Source organism: Hypanus sabinus, chromosome 15 (genome assembly GCF_030144855.1).
Source record: "Hypanus sabinus isolate sHypSab1 chromosome 15, sHypSab1.hap1, whole genome shotgun sequence".
Lineage (NCBI taxonomy): Eukaryota > Metazoa > Chordata > Chondrichthyes > Myliobatiformes > Dasyatidae > Hypanus > Hypanus sabinus.
This window is the reverse complement of record NC_082720.1, coordinates 13142069-13164234: the sequence shown is the minus strand read 5'-3', so window position 1 is coordinate 13164234 and position 22166 is coordinate 13142069. Positions and strand designations below refer to the sequence as shown.

Sequence of the window (22166 nt, the reverse complement as noted above, 5' to 3'; positions counted from 1 at the left end):
TGAGGTCAGACACATTTCTTGGGTACAGCACTTATGCTGTGGCATGCCTTGTAGGACTTAAAGTTAGTGGTGCTGTAGAATCAACATACTAATAGGATAAAATACCACTCATCTCCGTATATGATTCTGGGCTCTGATTTACACTTCTTTCCCGTTACATCCATCACCATTAAACTAATGTCGGAATGAGAAACGGAAATGCTCCATTTTACCTGTTCCTTCTTCCTTACCCATTGGTTCAGGAAAGCTGGCCATCCCTTGTGTGAGTTCTGAAAGTCAGCATCAGTATACTTTACCTAATAATTACCAAGAAGTATTAATCCACTTCTGCTCATTTTAAAGACTTTACAGAATTAGGCAAGTTGTGTTATTTATGTCTGAACTACGATTTGCAAGAATACACAGTCCCAGCTCTTTGAGTGTCAGCAATTTTCTGACCAAAAATTGATTATAAATTAACAACATTCAGCTTCCTAAGCAGTGGTTAGTTATTGTAGGCGCATGCTTTGTGGGTATGACACTCCAGACTTTGCTCTTTTGGTCTGAGTATATAAAAAAAAATGTGTCTTAATTCTTTCTTCTCAAAGTGGGTCACGTACTTGAATGTAAGAACCCACATGTAGCGATCTGTTCCAAACGCAGGTAAGGCAAAAATATATATTGTTGCAGCAATAAATTCATGAACTTCAGTTTTGAATGATAATAGTATTTGAATTTGCAATGAGGCATTTAAAAAGTCATATATATCATAAAGTTGCCTTTCTATTTAAATATAATATAAATGAAAAAATAATTATCACAAAGTGAAAGAAGTGGAATTTGATTAAAGCTCTTTAATTGCATTATTACTTTTACTGAGTTCCTTTTAATAGTTTTGCAAGAAAATACATTGTGGTACTTCAATATAGAATTTACCAGATTAGCAATTAATTTCAATTTTCATGGAGCAGAAGGAATTGAATTTAATCTAAGCTAAATTTGTTTTTAAACTGCTATTTCTAAACTGGTGAATTAATCAATACATTCTATATTCAACATAACTTATAGACACAAACTTGGAGAAGTAATCTACTAGACTATATGGTTGTAGTTTATTTTGCTTGGTTAGTTCTTAAAGACCATCTTGATACACCAACATGCTTTACAAGAGATTACGCTAAAGGTTAATGTTTAGGAATATTGGGAATTAGTATTTTTGTTCAGATATAATTTTATAACAATATAAATAATATAAAGTCTTTTGGGTTATATAATGCTAACTTTTGTAGGAAGAAATAATTAAGAGCTTACACCTTTAAAAAGATTCACAAGAGTTTCAGTAGAATGGATAAAGACAAAGATGAGGTGGAAGGCAACAAATTGATGCTTTGATAAAATATCAGTTTTGCACAGGGTTTGAGGGAGACAAGAAGTTTAGAGAGTTTCAGAATGGATTGTGTTCTGACCCTAGTGGTGGAGTTTAGATATCCTGGAAGCCAAAGAGCGAAAAGAAACAGAAAATAGCATAACATTGGATAAGTTACATCAATAGAGCAGGACCCTGGATTTCAATTACATATGACTCTTGGATGTTGGAGCTGCAGCTGAAATTAAGTTTCTATTTTGTGTTCGCAAACACATGACTATTCTTTGCTCTAATGAAAGCTGGCTAAAGTGATATGTTTTAATCACTTTGACCATCATTTCCAGCAAAATATCCTAGGAGGACAATGACAAAAAAAAATCAGGTATTTGAATCGGCCAAAATGGGGGTAAATTTCAGATGGCCTAAACAATTCAGCCAGTGGATGAACTTGGTTAATATTGAGATTCCCTTGTGTTGGCCACTTTGATCCAAAGGCAAAGCAATCAAGACATGTAATCAGGATTATATCTGAAATTTTAGCAAGTTAGAAATCTCAGTAAGAACAAAGAATGTAGTTTGAGAGTTGATCTTTCAAATTGTACCATTTCAGGGGAAACATAGATTTTCCTTATCCATATTTTGTAATGCATTCAGATAAAGCCAGAATTTATTACCAATCTCTTAATGCCCTTGAGAAATGATGTTGAGACTCTCCTTCTAGGGAAGGTGTTCCCACAATAGTGTTGGATAAAGAGTATCTAGATTTAAATGAAGCACCAAAAAGGACGGCGTCTGACTTGGAGAGGAGCCAACAGATAGTAATGTCCCAGTTTAGATGTTCTTATGCTTATTGGAATAGGTTGTGTCTCTGAGTTGCTATTAAAGTAGCTTATTCAAGTGATAACAAAGCATTTTGTAGTTGGTAGACATTATTGTACAGCATGCTTGAAAGGAGGTGATGAATGTGAGGGCAGTGGATGGACCTTCGGTCAAGTGGGCCACTTTGTCCTAATTGGTGTAGAGCTCCTTATATGTTGTTTGACCTGTACTCATCCAGATGAGTAAAAAGGTATCTCCTCTGCCTTGCCATAAGATAGCCACCATCTGCCCAGGCACAGTTATTTATCTACTGGAAACCAAAGAATAGTTCCATTATAGAAGAGCTCATGTGGCTATGCCAGTGCTCTGGAAGGTCATCTCATTAACCCCTCCACTGTACCTTTGCAAATTTTTCTCCTCATTTTATATATACAATTCCCTCTTGAAGTCCAGAATAGAATCTGTTTCCACCACTTCTGCAGGCTATGCATTCTAACCAACCCATGTAAAAGAGGGTTTTCTTATGTCACTCTTAATTCTCATTCCCTTTACCTATACGCATGGCCTTGTCAGTGACCCATCCACCAAAAGAACAGCCTATCACTGCTCACTCCAACCAGACCATTGCTATTCAATATTCTGTACTTCTATGATTTCGCGTCAGCCTTCTCATTTCCACTAAAAATGCTTCCAACATCTTCATTCTATTGTTGCATTTGTAATCCCTCATCACAAAGATCGTTCTTATAAATCTTCCCCAGAATCACTTTATATCCTTCATATCCTTCGTTCAATGAGGCAAACTGTGCTGAAATTAGACCAATGTTGTATAAAGCTTCAACATGACTTCCCTGCTTTTATACCCTCTGTCTCTATTGTAAAACATTGAATTGGGTATGCTTCCTAATCTTGTTCTGCCACTTTCAGTACCTTTTATGTCCATACCTCCAGATCATTCTGTTCTGCATACCTTTTAGTCTACATATTCTACTCTGTATTACCTCTTCTCATTCCCCCAAGCAAACGACATCACTCTGCAATTCCGTATATGAAATTTCATCTACCATGTGGCTCTCCATTCTTTTGGTCTGGTCAATTGAGTTTCTGGTTATTAGAAGATGATTTGGTAAGGGTAGTACCGTTAAATGTCGACGTTAGTTGGTTAAAGCTTTTCTTGTTAGAGCAGGGCATGCCTTGTACCTTTGAGAACTGCATATTTCTTGCAAGCTTTCAGCCCAGGGCTAGCGGTTGCCTTGGTCTTGTAGCATGTGACATGGACATGAGAAGCTGGAAAGGAATTGAATATTGTGTTCTCATCAGCCTTTGACCTATAAAGGAAGGAAAGTCATTTATGCAACATCGGAAGGTGGTTTGGCTAAGAACACAGCCTTAAGGAATTCATGCAGTGATGTTGAGGGGCTAAGATAATTGAACAGCAGTGACCATTTTTCTTCGCGCTGAAATTTTCATTTATTTTACCTATTTGTTTCAGGACAGACTCTACTTTACCTTTAAAAAGAATATGGGCTCAGAACACTTAGCTTTTCTAATGCATTTCTGGAATTTGGGACAAGGTCTCTGGTCTCATGTCAGAGCAGATATAGGCAGCAGAAGATCATATGGAAACAAGAGTAGGACATTTGGCCCCTCACATCTATTCTGTCATTCAAAAAGATTATGGTCGGTCCTCTGCCTTGACACTCCTTGTCTGCATATCCCTTTAAAAGTCACCATGATTGAAGCTCCATTCTCCTCTAAAGTTAGAGAGTGCCACTGCCCACCAGGTGATAGTACGTTTTCTCATCTCTGTCCTGTGTGGCCAATTCCTTATGCTGAAACTGTGAACCACGGTTCTAGATGGTATGACCAGAGGAATCATTTCCCCTACGAAGGCCCCTAAGAACCTAATAGGCTTCAGTAAAGGTCACGTCTTTTTCTTCAAAACTTTACTGAACCCCAGGATACATTCAACTTTTGTAGCATTCATCAGTTTCTTCAAACTTTGCATGTTGAACATTTAGTAGTTCAGAGCTTTTTTGTGCTATGACCCTTATCCATGACTGCTGTAGTAGGCATAGAGATAATATGCAAATCTTAAAATAGTTCTAGTCTATAACCCATGTAATTGGCATCTGTGACGATATTGAGTCTACTGTTCACAAGCTTTAAACTTATTAGAAGACTTTTGCTCCATCCGATTTAAATATCTATGAGTATCGACTCGTTAGGTAAATAATAGGTTAATAATAATACTTCACTGTTTCATCTCCATAGTGAGGTCTAGCTGTCAGTAATCAGTATTTGAGCAGTGGGTCTCCCCTCCCTACCAAGGGGTGATGCTTCCAGCTAGTTTAAACACAGTTTAATTTATTTTTGGTGATATATGTTTAATTTAGGTGAATAGTTCTTGACATAAACTTAAAACTCAGAGAATTTCTAATTTATGAAAGATTACAAAATATTTCTAAAGTACAAAGGGTTTCCAAACACAGGTACAATTCCTACAAACTAAAAAGACATACATACCAGCAAGTTGCAGATGAACAAGTCACCTGTCACAGAAAGGCTGAAGAGGAGTTCTAGATCTGCTTCTGCCTTCCTAACTTTCCGTCATTCCACTTTGAAATTCCTAACAATCCCCGACAGTATAACATTTATACTGTTTTCCAACTAACTATTTTTAATTAGGTGAATGTGTAACCCATTATTTCTCTCGACTAAATTATGGGCCAACAAGTTCAGAGGTTCAAAGTACAATTATTATAAAAGTATGTATGCAGTGTACAACCCTGTAATTTGTCTTCCTTAGCAAAGATTTCGAAACGAAGATATATCATGGAACCAATCTGTTCAAAGAAAAACATCAAATATCACATCCAGCTCCCTCCACCACATGCAAAAAAAAACATGCAAACGGTAACAAAAAATATGACCAAAAACACGGAATATAAAACTTAAAAGGCATACTTCAGTACAGTTCAGTATTATTCTCTTGTTTACAACAAAAGGCTGAGCAAGGAATATTGGTTAGAAGTTTAACTTAGTCAAAAACAACTCTTTGATTGTTAGAAAGGTCATGCTGCTCTGCTAAAAAGCTGAGGTAAGCAGTAAGCCTCTTGGGCCCCAGGAAATGAATATCTGTTACACATCCCATAAATTACCTCCATCACCTGTAATATGCAAAACATATGCTCCATAAATACTCTTGATTTGCAGTTCATCCAAAATTTGTAGTGAAAATCCTAAGTAAAATGATACAACCTACACAGAATATTCCAGGGATACTCAGCTTCTCAAGAAATATCCATGGAGAAGAAAACAGAATTAATGCTGCAAATTCGAAACCTACCATTACATCTTAGCATTCACTGTCTTTCATTCAGTTATGACATCTACACCTTTTTGATCTTGGATGATATAATTTGCTTCCAAAGCCAAGTCTCTGCTTTCCTTTTCTTAAGTTATTATTGAGGAGATGTCAACAACTTGCCTTTGCTACAGAATGTGAAATATAATTGCTGTTACTTCATTCTCAGGTAGCTCTTGGGAGTAAGATTGAGATGACATTTCCAAGAGAATGACAAGTCCTTTTTCCACCCTGTAGGCTTGGAGCAGGATGGCATCACATCACGGAGCAAGCACAGCCAGTCCTAGGACAGTGCCCCATGGACCCATCAACCTTCCAAATGGGGGCACACCTGACTCAGCCCACCTGCCATGTGCAATTATCAATGGTATTGAACTGTGCAGTTACTCTTGACCAAAGAAACACTTTTGATAGAAAAACAGCTAAAAAAATGAGGCAAAAAGAGACACCACAAAGGATGTGACTGATTATGATAAGATGTTACACTGGAGTTGGAACTGGAATTGGCTTATGATTGTCATATGTACCAAGATACAGTACAAAGCTTGTCTTTGCAGTCTGCTCATATAGATAACATCATTAGTCAATGCATTGAGATGGAACAAGGTCAAACTATAACAATGCAGAATAAAGAGTAACAGGGACAGAGAAAGTGCAGTGCAAATAAAAGAAAAAGCAATGCAGAAGATCACATTGAGGTAGTTTGCAAGGTCAAGAATCCAACTAATACTAGGGGACTACTTAATAGTCTTATGACAGTAGGGTCAAAATTGCCCTTGAGTCTGATGGGTACATGCTTTCAAGTTCTTCCTACTGCTTGATGGAAGAGGGGAGAAGGGGGCTTTGATTGCTGACTGTTTTATTGAGCAGTGAGAAGTATAGCCTGATCTATAAAGGGGAGACTAGTCACTGTGAAGTGCTGAGCTACAACTCTCTGCAGTTTTCTGAAGTCACATGCAGAGCAGTTGCTATGCCAAGCCATTATGCTTCTAGATGGGATGCTTTCTATGGAGCATCACGGTAAGGGTCAATAGGGTCCTGCCAAATTTCTTTTGGCTCCTGAGGAAGTAGAGGCAATGGCAAGCTTTTTTGACCTGCATTTGAAGATGTCATCTCAATTCAAAACAAGAGTCTGAAATCTTAATAAAGAATACCACTGAGGTATGAGAGCCTGGGCCAAGGGCTCAGGTCACAGTGAGTAGGGAGGAACATTTAAAGAAGTTACCAGTGGAAATTGATTAGCCGAGTGAGGGGAAGGACATGGCAGATGGAATGTCATTTAGAAAAATTAGGCCATTCATTATGGTCCACTAAGCAGAGAACAGAGTAGATTTTTAAAGAAAGGTCAGATGCCCCTGCTACAGATAGCAGATTGTGGTCCAAAGAACTGTTCGTGAAAGGTCAGATGTACACTGTAGATGGTTGACAATTGCCTTCAGATCAGTCAGGAGCCATCAGCCCATTGCTTATGAAAGGATCCCTCAGCTGTTAATTTGTAGATTAGGTTGGTATAATGCAACGGTCTATACAGATAGTAACTTTTTTCTTATTATTTCTCGTCAGATGTGTCTCCTTTAGAGGGAAGGTGTTATAGTTTTAAATAAGTGTAGTTTGAATGTTTTACTTTAGACTGCCTGAGTGTTTTAGATTATTTGTGAATAAAGACATTCACACACATTGAATTTTACTGATAGCTTTGATAGTTGGTGAGTGTGGAGTGTGGCCTCTCGAGGTCTCAGAGTCTGCTTGGCATAGAGAGTGTACAACGTCTCCCTCTTCTTCGCTGCTGGAAGCTGAGGGTGAGATGTCGTTGGCATCTTTCCTCAGTCTCTTAATCCTTATTTTCTGGCTCCTCAGTGTCCTGCTGCTCTTCGGCATGTGCCTGAACATCCTTAGGTTTCACTTTTATTTACTGCTCTCCCCGAACACCAACCACTAACTTCAATTGTGAAGCTGTGTCACATGCAGCATATTGTAAGGGGGGCATGTATTGCCAAGCTCTACCCAGCTCATGCAAGAAATGGAATATCATTTCCTTAAATATGGGACACAGAATACAGCACGTATGAGCCTTTCTGTTCACGGTGATGTGCTGACCGATATAAACATTATCCACGATCAAACTATCCACTCCCTCCATTTTCTTCATCCATGTGCCTATCTGGGAATCTCTGCTGTATCTGCTTGCTGGATCATTGGTGAGAACGTTAAAACATTATTCATAATTCCTTTTACATATTTGAACACCATTTCTTATCCAACACCTGATTCCTCTTTAAATAGATGTTCGATAATACTTTCAGTCTCCACAGCTATAATGTTGTCTTCTACCACGGCAGGCATGCATGGCGTGGCTGGCACTAAACCATACCCTCTGCCAGCAGTGGGAGGGGTTCCACACTCGGATCATGGGTACCTCTGTCCGGGGTCATCTGTCAACTTGGTGGATGGCATGGACCCGTTTGAGATCGACACGCATTCAGCTAAAACTTGGACAATGTCCAGGCCAGATAATGTGCCTCAATGGAGAGGTAAGTAGTGAGTTATTAATTTGAACAAACAACACAACAGAACATTTTCCTTCAACATTGTTTGATTTATGTTGTACAGTCAGCCCTCCTTCTCCACATGCGCGAATTCAACCAACCGCGAATCGAGAAAACCTGGAAATGCTCTTCCAGCTCTTGTTGTTCGAGCATGTACCGACGTTTTTCTTTGTCATTATTCACTAAGCAATGAAGTATGACAAATATTTTACATAGCATTTACACTGTATTAGGTATTATACCTAATCTAGAGATGATTTAAAGTATACGGGAGGATGTGCGTGCGTTATTGTCGATCGGGATCGAAAAAAGTGGAAGTTCTTTTACTAAGTAAGTCAGAACAGATACATCTGGTATTATTTAGCGTCAGTCAGTCAAACATTTGTCTTAGTATACAGTATATATTTTACCTCTCTATGTATATAAAACACTTAAGAAAGTATTTTTCAGCGCCAGACTCGGGAACAGAAGTTCCTGAGTTCGAACCACTGACAGACCACTTCTGAGCACGCCCTCCATCTGTGCTGGGTTGATGTGGAGGATCAAAAACCCAAAACCCCAAAACACAGTAATTAAACCACCGTGTCGCTTAGTAATATTTTTAGCTTTCATCGGAGCAGGGCCTTTCTCACTTTATCCTTTAAAATTGTTCCGATCGTTGAATAACTGTAGCCTAACGGTTTTCCAGTGTCCGATGGTGTTTCACCTCTTTCTGATCACTTTATTTTCAATCGTGATCCCTATTGTTTTCATGAACAGAAACACTGCGGATTCAGAGCTTGCTGCCGGGTCCTAATGTCCATTGCACTGAGACAGGTTAAATAAGGTCTGCGGTTTCACTGGGTCCTAAGGTCCACCGCATAGAGAGAGATTGAATAAGGGACTTGAGCATCCGCATTTTTTGGTATTCGCGAGGGGTTTCGGAACCAGTCCATCACGGATAAGAAGGGCCGACTGTATTCTTTTGCTATTGAGCCTGTAAACATCTCTCCATTTGTGAACAATGCATTCTCAAATGGAGAGATGCCTTTGCAGGAATGACACTTAATTGGATAACCAGAAGTAATCTGGGAACACTACAGCATGGCAACAGGCCCTTCAGTGCATCTATTTCATGCCAAACTATTAATCTGCCTAGTCCCATTGACCTGCACCCGGACTATAACCATCCATCCCCCTCTCAAGCACGTTCCTATCCAAATTTCTCTTAAATATTGAAATCGAACATGCATCCACCACTTCAGCTGACAGCTTATTCCACACTCTTACCCTCCCTCTGAGTGAAGAATTTCCCCCCAATGTTCCCCTTAAACATTTCTCCTTTCACTCTTAACTCAAGACCTCTGGTTCCTGTCTCACCCAACCTCATTGCCAAATGCCTGCTTGCATTTACCTAATCTATACCCCTTATAATTTTTATACCTCTTTCAAATCTCCCTCAATTTTTACACACTTTAGGAAATAAAATCTTAACTTATTCAACCTTTCCCTATAACTCAGGTCCTCCTGTCCCACCAACATCATAAATTTTCTCTGTACTCCTTCAACCTACGTCATCTTTCCTGTAGTTGGGTGATCACAACTGCACAAAATACTGAAAATTAGGTCTCACTATCTTATAATGTCTTGTACAATTACAAAGTCACATCCCAAATCCTGTACTCAATAATTAGCTAATCTGCTATTCTTAGAAATGTGCCAATCTCTTTATGACCCTCTCTACCTGTGTACAACTTTCAAGGAATTATGAATCTCTATTTCCAGATCCATAACTTGGTTAAAACTAGAGTTGCAAGGGGATAGAAATCAGAGCACCAGAACAGATAGTGGAGTGATTGTGAGAAAGATGTTGTTAAGTCTACATACAAGGTCAGGGGTCAAAAGATTGAGCAAGATGGGACTAATATTCTGAGCTGTGTGTATTTCAATGCAATGACTATTGTAAGAGAGGCAGATGAGCTTAGGGCATGGATCACAATGTGGAATTTTGACACTGTAGCAATTAATGAGACCTAATTGCAGGAGGAATGTTCTGGGGTCGTATTGTTTTCAACGAGGTAGAGCAGAAGGAATTAAAGGGGAAAGAGTGGAATTACTTTTCAGAGAAAATGTCATGACAATGCTCAGTCAAGACAAGACGGAGAGCTCGTTTGGTGAGGCTTTATGGATAGAACTCGGGAATATCAAACGTATGATCACATTAAAAGGATTATATAATAGGCCACTCAACAGTCTGCAGAGTTTATAGGAGCAAATTTGTAGAGAGATTGCAGACAGTTGCATGAAATGTAAGGTTTTGGTAGTAGGTGATTTTAGCTTTCCACGTATTAACTGGGACTCTGATATTGTAAAAGGGTTGGAACGGAAAGAGTGTGTCAAATGTGTTCAGGAAAGTTTCCTTAATCAGTACCTAAAAGTCCCAAATAGAGAGAATGAAATACTGTACTAGATCTCCTGTTAGGAATGAAACAGGGCAGGTGAAAGTGGTTTCTGTAAGGGAACACTTTGCACCTAGCTGTTACTTACAAGATAAGTATGAAAAAGGATAGGTCTGGCTCTTGGGTTGTGCATCTAATTTGGACAAGGACCAATTCTGATTGTATCAGAAAGGATCTGGTAAGCGTGGATTAAGACAGGCTTTTTCTGACAAAAGTGTACTTGTTAGGTGGGAACCCTTTAAAAGTGAAATTTTGAGATTACACAGTTTGCGTATTCCTGTCAAAATAAAAGGCAAGGATAACAAGCTTTGGGAACCTCAGTTTTTGAGAGATATTGAGACCCTGGTTATGAAAAAGTAGGAAGCGCATAGCAGATATTGGTAGGTAGGAACAAATAAGGTACTGGAGGAGTATAAGAAATGTAAGAGAACACTTCAGAAGGAATCAGGTGGCTCTTCTGACAGGTCAGTGTAGTAATCTATGTATGGAGTTAAAAGAGATGGGGGAGATCTTAAGAAGAATTTTTTGCATCTGAATTTACTCTGTAGATGTCTACACAGTGTCTATAGAACTGAGACAGTACAGCAGTGAGGTCATGGGCCTAATACTTATTACAGAAGAGAAGATGTTTGCTCTCTTGAGGCAAGTTAGAGTGGAAAATCTCCAGGGCTTGACAAAGTGCTTTCTGTGGGAGGCTAGGGCAGAAATTGCAGGAGCCCTAGCAGAAGTATTTAAAAACATCCTTGGCCATGCCTGAGGTACTGGAGGATAGCTAATTTAGTCCTGTTGTATATGAAAGGCTCTAAGATTAAGCCAGGAAATAATAGACCGATAAGTTTGACATTGGTAGTGGGAAAGTTGTTAGAAGGTATTCTAAGAGACAGGATGCATAAGTTTTTGGATAGACAGGGACTGGTTAGGTATATTCAGCATGGCTTTGTGTTTAGTACATCATGTCTAACCAAACTAATAGAGTTTTTCAAGGAAGTTACCGGTAAAGTGGATGAAGGCAAGGCAGTGGGTGTTGTCTACATGGACTTTAGCAGGTTTTTTGACAAGGTCCCACATGGGAAGTTGGGCAAGATAGGTTTGGCATTTAAGATGAAGAAGTAAATTTGACATTGGCTTTGTGGGAGAAGCCAGAGAGTGGTAGTAGATGGTTGCTTTTCTGACTGAAAGACTGTGACTAGTGCTGTGCCACAGGGATTGGTACTGGGTCCTCTGTTGTTTATCATCTTCATCAAAGATCTGGATGATGATGTGGTAAACTGGATCAGCAAATTTGTGGATGACACAATATTGTGGGTGTAGTGGTCTATGAGGAAGGCTATCGAAGCTTACTGCTGGAACAATGGGCTGAAAAATGGCAGACGGGATTTAATGTAGGTGTTGCACTTTAGGAGGACCAACCAAGGTAGATCTTACACGATGAGTGGTAGGGCACTAAGGAGTGTGGTAGAACAGGTGTTTTGGGAATACAGATCTGTATTCCTTGAATGTAGCATAACAGGCAGATAGTGTCATAAAGAATGCTTTTGGCACATTGGATTTCATAAATCAATGTACTGAGTACAGGGGTTGGGATGTTATGCTAAAATTGTATAAGACCTAATTTGAGTGAGACCTAATTTTGGAGTATTGTGTGCAGTTTTGATCAGCAGCCTACAGGAAAGGTATTAGTAAGATTTAAAGATTACAGAAAGTATTTACAAGGATGCTGCCAGGTCTTGAAGTCCTGAGTTACAGGGAAAGGTTGAACAGGTTAGGACTTTATTCTCTATAATGTAGAATACTGAGGGGAGATTAAATCAAGATATATAAATCATGAGGTGTATAGATTCAGTAAATGCATACAGGCTTTTTCCACTGAGGTTAGGTAAAACTACAACTAGAGGTCATGGGTTAAAGATGAAAGGTGAAACGTTTAAGGGGAACATGAGGGGAAACCACTTCACACAGAAGGTCATGAGAATGTGGAAGGAGCCAGTTGTGGGTGTGGGTTCAATTTCAACATTTCAGAGAAATTTGGATGGGTACATGGATGGGACGGGTATGGAGGGCTATGTTCTGGGCCAGGTCGATGGGACTAGGCAGATTAATACTTTGGCATGGACTAGATGACCACAAGGGCCTGTTTCAATGCTGTAGTGTTCTATGACTCTATGTTGGCTGAAGTCAACAGGGAAATAGGAACCAAACATCTGGGGTCTGGGTCTATCTCTGACAGGATATTCCATGCCAAAGCATGGGGCTAGAGCTGGAGATGAATTTACTATTATTTATTTACCCTGTGTCAGATCATGAATGTATACTTGCAACTAACACTTAAGCTTGAAAGTGATAAACCAGTTTCAACAATGAGATAATTTTTTTAACACATCTGATTTAAAAAAATAAGAAATATCTTTGCTTTTATTTCAGAGCTGGAAGCAAAAGCAAAATTCAGATTGTTAATGAACTCAATAATGAAGATTCTGCTCCTCTTTAGCTTTCTCTACATGTTTGTTTGCTCTCTCGATGTTCTCAGTGCAGCCTTTCAACTTGCTGGAGGTAATAGATGTTTCATTTTTCACACTTCATATCCAATTCTTCATTACTTGCAGGATGAAACCATGTTGGGTGTACTATATACAGATTTTGTTCCTTATTTAATAAAGGATTTACAAGTACTGGGGCCAGAAGCATTCACTAAGTTGTGGTTTAAAAATAATTAAATTGTTCAAAAAGTCAGATCTATTTTCTTTGGAGTTTAGAAGAAGGAAATTGATCTTCTTGAAGAATATAAAGTCCTCTTTGGTGTTTGTCCAGACGACTAGCACCTGGAGCCGACAATCCAAAAGCTCAAAGTTTTGCACTAACTGGTGTACTCCATTTGCAAGTGTAAAATCGGTGCAGTGTATAGTAATTTCCAACTGTGCTTTTCTTTCCCAAAACTGAATATGTCCACCCAGAAGTAATTTAAATTAATTTGCTTAGCATGTTCATGTCAACTCACAGCATATGAGCCAATGATGTCTCTCTGTTTCAGGCAAGGTGGCAGGTGATATTTTTAAGGACAATGCAATCCTGTCCAACCCTGTGGCTGGACTTGTGGTCGGAATTTTGGTCACTGTCCTGGTCCAAAGCTCAAGTACTTCAACTTCTATTGTTGTCAGCATGGTGTCATCAGGATGTAAGTAGACTTGTCCTGACTGCAATAGGATCACCAGAAGGTGGGAAGTAAAGGAAGTAAACAGAAAACAGAGGGATAACCCACTATCAGTCATGTAAAAACATTATTACTATTATAATTTACCTAGGCTTCAGAACTAATTGACACTAACGGCCCATTTAGTGACATCATTTTCTGACAATGCTCATGCAGCTGTGCTTTCCAATTAAACAGCTGCCACAAAAAGTGACATCATTGAAGAGAACCTAGATCCAAAACGTTGGCTCCCACAGTTTCTCCCTTTCATAGCCTGGAGATACAATGGAGGTTAAAGATGAATAAGGCCTGGAAGTGACTGTGCTAATAATATCTCTGACTATATCATTGATAACTATCTCTGTGTTCTATTTTAGCAGAAATAATTACTAATTAAAAGACAGTTGTTTACTACAATGGGGCAACAAATAAAGTGCTTTAGGAATATTAGAGACATCATCTTAGGGAGGCATCAAATTCCACAGAGCTATCTTGGAATGCATCCCTCTTCCTTGCCACATCTTGAGATAGATTCAGAATATCAGCAGTGTCCTAATTAGTCGAGAGGTGAGCTCCTGACTCTACATCACCACAACGGCCACTCCTTCAGCCTTCCTGACATCTCTTGTCTCTGAGTCAACCCACTTTATTTGTTAATTCCATACTTGAATATTGCCTGGAAAGATTAACGGGTCAAGCTACATCAGGGAATAAAGTAATATGGTTAACATTTCAGATCAATGGTAAACTCTGTTTCTCTTTCCACAAATGTTGCATAATTAATTGCATATTTCCAGCATTTCTAATTTCACAAATAGAAAACTCTTGAGTTCTTCCTGCTTGGGGTCTAACTGGTGCTGAACCCCAAAAATTCTTGACCCAAGAAATTGCCCCAAATCATCTTTTTCCACTATTTAGGATAAATTAGTCCTGTGCACCACCCTGCCCTATTTAATATTAATCGCTTTCTACCATTTTTATGATATGATCTCTACTTTGGCTTTAACTTGATGAAATTGAGTGGGCAAGTGCCCATTGAAGAAACCAGCCATCTGTTCCTGGAGTTGACTGTTTTCAGAAAAGGATCATCTAAGTAAACCCAGCCTAGGTTTATTATTGAGATTTTGAGATCTAATTACTCTGGATGGAGAGAAAGATGGCAGCTGATGTAAATTAACAGGCATTTCCAGAAACTGTTGGTATAAGTATTCTAATGGATCAGAGATACATTAGAGAAATTTATGATCTTTTATATTACATAACCTGCCTTTCAAATTTGTAATACAAACACTCAATTTCTCTGTGCTTTTTCTTTAGTACTGGGAGTGCAATCTGCCATTCCAATTATTATGGGATCCAATATTGGAACCTCAGTAACAAATACTATTGTAGCTCTAATGCAAGCTGGGGACAGAAATGAATTCAAACGGTAAGATTTACCATGACTTATCCAGCAGCCAATTCAAGTCAATGAGACTGGGCTCTTTCCATAACATCTTGTAAGCCTGTGCCTAGAAGGATAATATCAAGTCTCTAAAATCTTGGATAAATTGTCGTTATTTCTCTTTATTTCTCTTTATTGTCGTTATTTCTCTTTTGCACTATTTATGTAGTTATGAAACTAAAATTATTTTTATGACTTGTACTGTATTGTTGCCTCAAAATAATAAATTTAGTGACTTGCACCAGTGATAATAAACCTGATTCTGCTCCTCACTATCCATACTTCCATGTCAACACCCTCCAGCAAAATGAATGAATCAGTGCTGTTATCATCTTTTTCTGAGGTAAAATGCCAATTTAATCCTCAAAAAGACAGAAATTTAAAATAAGTAATTATTGTTTATTTTTCCTCTCCAGGAAAAATTTGAATTTTAAAATTAGTTAAGTTGTTTAAATTATTTGAATAATGATCAAAGACTGAACATCCAACCCAGAATATCGTAAAAGTGCCATAGAGTGATCCAAAGTGGTGTATAGGCATTGCAAAGTCAGTGAATAATTAGCCTGTTATAGCATGGAAACAGGCTGTTTTGCTGAACAAGATGCACATCTAAACTAGTCCCACTTGCCCAGGTTTGGCCCATGGCCTTCTAATCCTTTATTATTTACATACCTGTCCAAATGTCTTTTAAATATTGTTATTGTACATGCCTGCACCACTTCTCCTGGTATCTCATTCCACACTCTGTGTGAAGAAGCTGCACCTCAGTCCCTTTTAATTCTTTCTCTTCTCACTGTAAACCTACTGCATGTCCTTTACTTTTTGATTCCCTTCCCCTTGGGAAAAAGACGGTGTGTATTCATCCTATCTATATCCCTAATGATTTTATATTCCTTTTTCAGGATATCTTACAGTCTCTTACACCTCAAAGAATCAAGTCTTAGCCTGACTAAACTCCCCGTATATCTCAGCCTTCAATTCCTGGCAGCTTGCTCAGAAATCTTCTTTGCACTCCTTCCAGCTAAGTGACATCACTTTCATAACAAGATAACCAAATTAGAAATTCCATAGGGCTTTTCATTTCTTAGACAAACTCACTCACTTTGTTTTCACTACCAATGTTCTCAATATCCTAAGATCACTAGGTAAGTATTGGTGGTTTTGTTTCATTAATTCTTGGCTATTCTCCAATGGATTTTCCAACTGGTTGTGCCTCATGTTGAGGTCCAAATTTTCTACTCCCCAACTCTGAGGTGTGAAATTCAGCCAGCTGTTTGGACTTACCTGGAAATCAAAATATAGACAAATTATATTCCATTAAAATTCAGGGGTGAAATATTATATATTGGGAGCAGCTTATCAGCGTTGAAAGGCCAGCCCAGCCATATATTATTTTCCCCACTGAGTACACAGGTCTGATTGTTTCAATGACACCGGGATACCTGCATAACAATCAGATCATAGTAAACTTGACCAGACATCTCACTTGAGGCTGATTACACCACCTTTGTTACGACTCAGCATAGAATCAGGACAAACAGAAAATAAACTTATAGTTCTCTGTTACAAACAGCCAGCTGGAAAAACATATCTGTCACTGGCTGACTCAGTCATTCAAGCTTAATTCCAGAATGAAAGTCACTCAAATTATTCTCTATGCCAAATATTTGTTAAATTAATTTCAGGGCCTTTGCAGGCGCCACTGTCCATGATTGCTTCAATTGGCTCTCTGTGTTGGTTCTGCTGCCAATCGAAGTTGTCAGCGGGTTCCTGTACCGACTCACTAAGGTTGTGGTGGGGAGCTTCATAATCCAGACAGGAAACGATGCACCTAACCTTCTTGGTATCATTACCGATCCATTCACTGATCACATTATACAGGTTTGGACATCAGTTGTATTATTGTGTTACCCGCATTTGTATTTAATGCATTTATGTTTAGATTAACGGTGATAATTTATGCTAGCACAGTAGTACAGCAAATAGTGCTGCTGGCTCATGCTCCAGGAATCCACTTTCAAGGTCAGGATCAGTGAGTTATGTCCATACACATTGGTTTCCACCCACCTCTGAAAAGATGTGCCTGTAGATAAATAGAAAAATTACTGGCTACTGTAGTATGAATCAAAATAATCAAAGAGGAATTGATGATTGTGTGTGAACAAAAATAAATTCTGAGCCACAGGGAGACAAGTAGAGGAGGGGATGGGATGAATGAGTTTGCTCCCCAAGAACCAGCATCAGTCCAATGGACCAAATTGTCTCTTTCTATATTATTTTAATTTAAGATGGGTATAGGTAGTGTAATAGTGCATCAGTTAAGGGTGCAGCACCAGTATTAATGTGAACGGAATAAAATGTTTTTATGGATGAGTAAAGTTAATTGATTTCAAATTCTTGTTTCTACCTGATTATACAATGTACAACCTTCATTAATTAGAGGCTGGAATTAGTGCTGATTCAAGTTGTTAAGCAATGTTACATGATTGATTCACTTTCTACACGTCTATCAATTCCTTTTAAAATATCAGTTGTTGCTTAATCAAAATCATGAACAATAACAATAGTTGGTCAATTCAAGATTAAAGAAATAGCTAATTAAAAGTTGTCTAGAGCTGTAGATGAAACAGGTCTTTATTTAGCACAAACAGACATGATTGGAGAACGGCTTGGCAGATTTTTTCTAGATAGTCTGCCAGGAGCAACACTTCTATCAGATCTTCTGAATGTGTTGAATGGGTTCTATTATTAACAATCAAATGCATAGATCTGAAACAGTTCTACTGTAGCGGTGTGCTACACGCAGCGCTGAAATAACGACATGGAGTCGGTAAACTGCAGTTAAAGAAGATTTTATTCGAACTTCGCGGCCTCGCTTTAAAGCCTCCCTGATCCCGCCCTCCCCGGGCACAGATGCTGTAGGGGGCACGTATTCACAGTCCCACGTGGGCTTTTCCCTTTGTTGGTGAAGCAGACCTGGCGCCCTTTTGGGACTGGCCTTTATGCCGGCGCGCTGGCTATTTGTGAGCCGGTTCGAGTGCGCTAGGAAGTGGGTCGCCACATAACACCCACCCCAGAACCGGCGATACACCCCCCAATGTCCAGAGTCTGGACCAGACCCTGTTTGGGAGGTCGGCCTCTGTGCCGCGGTGCCGGGAACTCGACCGGTTGCGCCACATCCACATGGGTCGGTTTGAGTTTGTCCACCGTGAAAACCTCCTCTCCCCCCCAACGTCCAGCACGAACGTGGACCTGTTGTTCCTGAACACCGTAAACGGCTCCCCATAGGGCCGTTGCAGCGGTGGCCGATGCCCGCCCCTTTGTACAAACACAAACTTACAGTTCTGCAGGTCTTTGGGTACGCAGGTCGGGTGCCGCCCGTGCTGTGAAGTGGGTATGGGGGCCAGGTTACCGAGCTTCTCACGAAGTCTGCCCAGGACTGCTACGGGTTCTTCCTCTTGCCCCCTTGGGGCTGGTATGAACTCCCCGAGGATAACCGGGGTGCGCCGTACACCAATTTGGCCGACGAGGTGTGCAGATCGTCTTTGGGCGCCGTGCCGATGCCGAGTAGGACCCAGGGAAGCTCATCCACCCAGTTAGCTCCTCGCAGGCGGGCCATGAGAGCCAACTTCAGGTGACGGTGGAAACGCTCCACTAGCCCGTTCGACTGTGGGTGGTAGGCAGTTGTGTGGTGCAGCTGTGTCCCCAGAAGGCTGGCCATAGCTGACCACAGGCTGGAGGTGAACTGGTCGCCTCTGTCGGAGGTAATGTGGGCCGGTACACCAAAGCGCGACACCCAGGTGGTGATCAGTGCCCGGGCGCAAGATTCGGAGGTGGTGTCAGTGAATGGGATCACCCCTGGCCATCTGGTGAACCGGTCCACGATAGTGAGGAGGTGCCGTGCTCCTCGCGACACTGGCAGGGGGCCCACGATATCCACATGAATGTGGTTGAAACGCCGGTGGGTAGGGTGGAACTGGCATTTAGCCGGGTTGATTGTTAGACCGTACCCACTCAGTCGGGTGTAGAGTTGATGGAGGTGGGACAGATGCTCCTGACAACTGCTGCTTGCTATGAGGATGTCGACCAAATAGATGAAAGCGAAGTCCAGGTCACATCCCACCGTGTCTATTAACCATTGGAACATCCGTGTGGCATTCTTCAGGCCGAAAGGCATGTGGAGGAACTCGAAAAGGCCGAACGGGGTGATGAGTGCCGTTTTGGGGACATCGTCCGGATGCATCGGGATTTGATGGTATCCCCGGACGAGGTCTACCTTGGAGAAGATCCGTGCGCCGTGCAGGTTTGCTGCAAAATCCTGAATGTGCGACACAGGGTAGCGGTCTGGTGTGGTAGCCTCGTTCAGCCTGCGGTAGTGGCCGCATGGTCTCCAGCCCCCTGTCGCTTTGGGCACCATGTGCAGGGGGGAGGCCCATGGGCTGTCGGACCGCCGGATGATCCCCAATTCCTCCATCCTCTTGAACTCCTCCTTCGCCAGTCGGAGCTTGTCCGGGGGAAGCCTTCGAGCACAGGCATGGAGGGGTGGTCCCTGGGTCGGGATGTGGTGCTGTACTCCATGTCGGGGCATGGCTGTCGTGAACTGCAGTGCCAGAACCGATGGGAAATCCACCAGGACTCTGGTGAAGTCGTTGTTGGACAGCGTGATGGTTGAGGTGTGGGGCTGGCAACTGGGCTTCACCCAGGGAGAACGTCTGAAAGGTCTCGGCGTGGACCAGCCTCTGCCTCGGCAGGTCGACCAGCAGGCTGTGAGCCCGCAAAAAATCCGCACCCAGAAGCGGTTGGGCTATGGCGGCCAGTGTGAAGTCCCAAGTGAACCCGCTGGAGCCGAACTGTAGCTGCACAGTATGGGTGCCGTAGGTCCTTACTGTGCTGCCATTCACGGCCCTCGGGGGGGACCCGGTGCCCTGTTGCGGGTGTCATAACTCGTCGGAGGTAAAACGCTGATCTCGGCACCGGTGTCGACCAAAAAGTGGCGTCCTGACCTCTTGTCCCACACATACAGGAGGCTATCCCGATGGCCAGCCGCCGGAGCCATCAGCGGCGGCTGGCCCTGGTGTTTCCTGGGAACTACTGGTGGTAGAAGCACCATTGTTCATTGGGCTCCCCACCCCTGCCTTTGGGGTTAGCGGGCTCTGCGGCCGGGCCTGGACTGGTTTGCTGCTGGGAGCGTGGCCTGGTGATTTGTGCAATGGACGCCCCACTCTCCTTCTTGGCATTCCATAGCAAGTCCGCCTGGGCTGCCACCTTCTGGGGGTTGCTGAAATCCGCGTCGGACAGCAGCAGGCGTATGTCCTCGGGCAGCTGCTAGAGGAATGCCTACTCAAACATGAGGCAGGGTGTGACAAAAGACAACATCTCATTCATTAAAGCCGATGGAGGTCTGTCCCCCAAACCATCCAGGTGCAGTAAGCGGGCAGCCCGCTCGCGCCATCAGAGTCTGAAAGTCCTTATGAGCAGGGCTTTGAATTCCATGTATTTGTCGTCTGCTGGGGGAGACTGTATGAACTCCTCAACCTGGGCCACTGTCTCCTGGTCGAGGGAGCTCACCACGTAGTAGTAACGTGTGTCCTCTGAGGTTATTTGCCGAACGTGGAATTGGGCCTCTGCTTGCTGGAACCATAGGTGAGGTCGCAGCGTCCAGAAGCTTGGCGTTCATCTTCGGCCTAAATATCGTTTGGACCGTCGGGGTCACCAATTGTAGTGTTGTGCTACACACAGCGCTAAAATAATGACACGGAGTTGGTAAACTGCAGTTAAAGAAGATTTTATTCGAAATTCGCGGCCTCGCTTTAAAGCCTCCCTGATCCCGCCCTCCCTGGGCACGTATGCTGTAGGAGGCACGTATTCACAGTCCCGCACAGGGTTTTCCCTTTGTTGGTGAAGCAGACCTGGCACCCTTTTGGGACTGGCCTTTATGCCGGCGCACTGGTTATTTGTGAGCCGGTTTGAGTGCGCTAGGAAGTGGGTCACCACACTACTATTAATTTACACCTGCACCTCCAATCTCAGTGCTGCTCAGGCAACATTATATAACAAGGATCATGTAAAATTTTTAGGAAGCAGTTTAAATTATATATAAATATGTCATATACTGCCAATTATATTCTTGCTCTTTTCTTGGTTGATAAGTTTTAACTTCAAATGAAATCAAACATGCTGTTCCATGACTTGAATGAAATGTGATTCCTTAAAGATGTTAAGTATGTCTGATGTTTGAAAGTAATGGGTAGAAAGTGTTTGCTGCTAATTTCTCAGATAGATTACTAAAAAAACTTACCATAAGAACTTCACTAGAAATATTGTCCCTACATTGCATTGTAAAACTCGTGATGATTAAATTCTGCATTTTTAGCTCATAATACACAAAGAGATGATATTAATAAAAAGTATTTAGAAGAAGTTATCTAAATTAGTTATTGTTTTTCAGCTTGATAAATCTGTAATCACTGCAATAGCAACTGGGGATGAAAGTTTTCGTAATAAGAGTCTTGTGAAGATATGGTGCCTGACAAGAACTGTACAGGTAGGAAAGTATCTCTGTCATTTGGAAAATAAGAGGGAGAGGGAGAGGGGGAGAGAGAGAGAAAGAGAGAGAGTGAGAGAGAGGGGGGGGGAGGGGGAGAGAGAGAGAGAGAGAGAGAGAGAGAGAGAGAGAGAGAGAGAGAGAGAGAGAGAGAAACACTTTAACGGTACAGGAGCCCCAGATGATCCCCAGATGATATTTGGAAATTTAATATCACCTACTACCACAACCTCATTTTTCTTTCAACTGACTGCTTTCCCTCTACAAATTTACTCTTTTAAATACTGACAAGCAGGATTTAAATAGGTTGCAGGTGATGAGTTAGAAATGAATGGTAGTTGACTCCCGTTACCTGGGTGAAGACTGGGTGGTGCCTGACTGTGCAGGCCTAATACTCCTTCGTCTAGCCGCTTTTTACTTTCTCAAAGTAAGATTTATTAGGGAAGATATCCCCTTAAGGAAATCTTTTGACTTTG

The 22166-nt window shown here is 41.4% G+C and overlaps 1 protein-coding gene across 4 annotated transcripts in view; it reads left to right on the top strand.

Annotated features, from left to right (window-relative positions):
• Positions 1 to 486: 486 nt before the first annotated feature.
• Positions 487 to 22166, top strand: part of LOC132405305 (sodium-dependent phosphate transport protein 2A-like) — a 57434-nt gene continuing 35754 nt past the window's right edge. For 3 of the 4 annotated variants that reach the window (XM_059990007.1, XM_059990006.1, XM_059990005.1), the window contains exons 1-8: positions 487 to 642; positions 5769 to 5898; positions 7871 to 8062; positions 12937 to 13065; positions 13544 to 13687; positions 15020 to 15131; positions 16832 to 17027; positions 21595 to 21690. In XM_059990007.1, the coding sequence (XP_059845990.1) occupies positions 5781 to 5898; positions 7871 to 8062; positions 12937 to 13065; positions 13544 to 13687; positions 15020 to 15131; positions 16832 to 17027; positions 21595 to 21690 (987 nt within the window). In that variant the 5' untranslated portion in view covers positions 487 to 642; positions 5769 to 5780. The remainder of the gene's footprint in view (positions 643 to 5768; positions 5899 to 7870; positions 8063 to 12936; positions 13066 to 13543; positions 13688 to 15019; positions 15132 to 16831; positions 17028 to 21594; positions 21691 to 22166) is intronic. The other variant, XM_059990004.1, reaches the window with a different exon arrangement.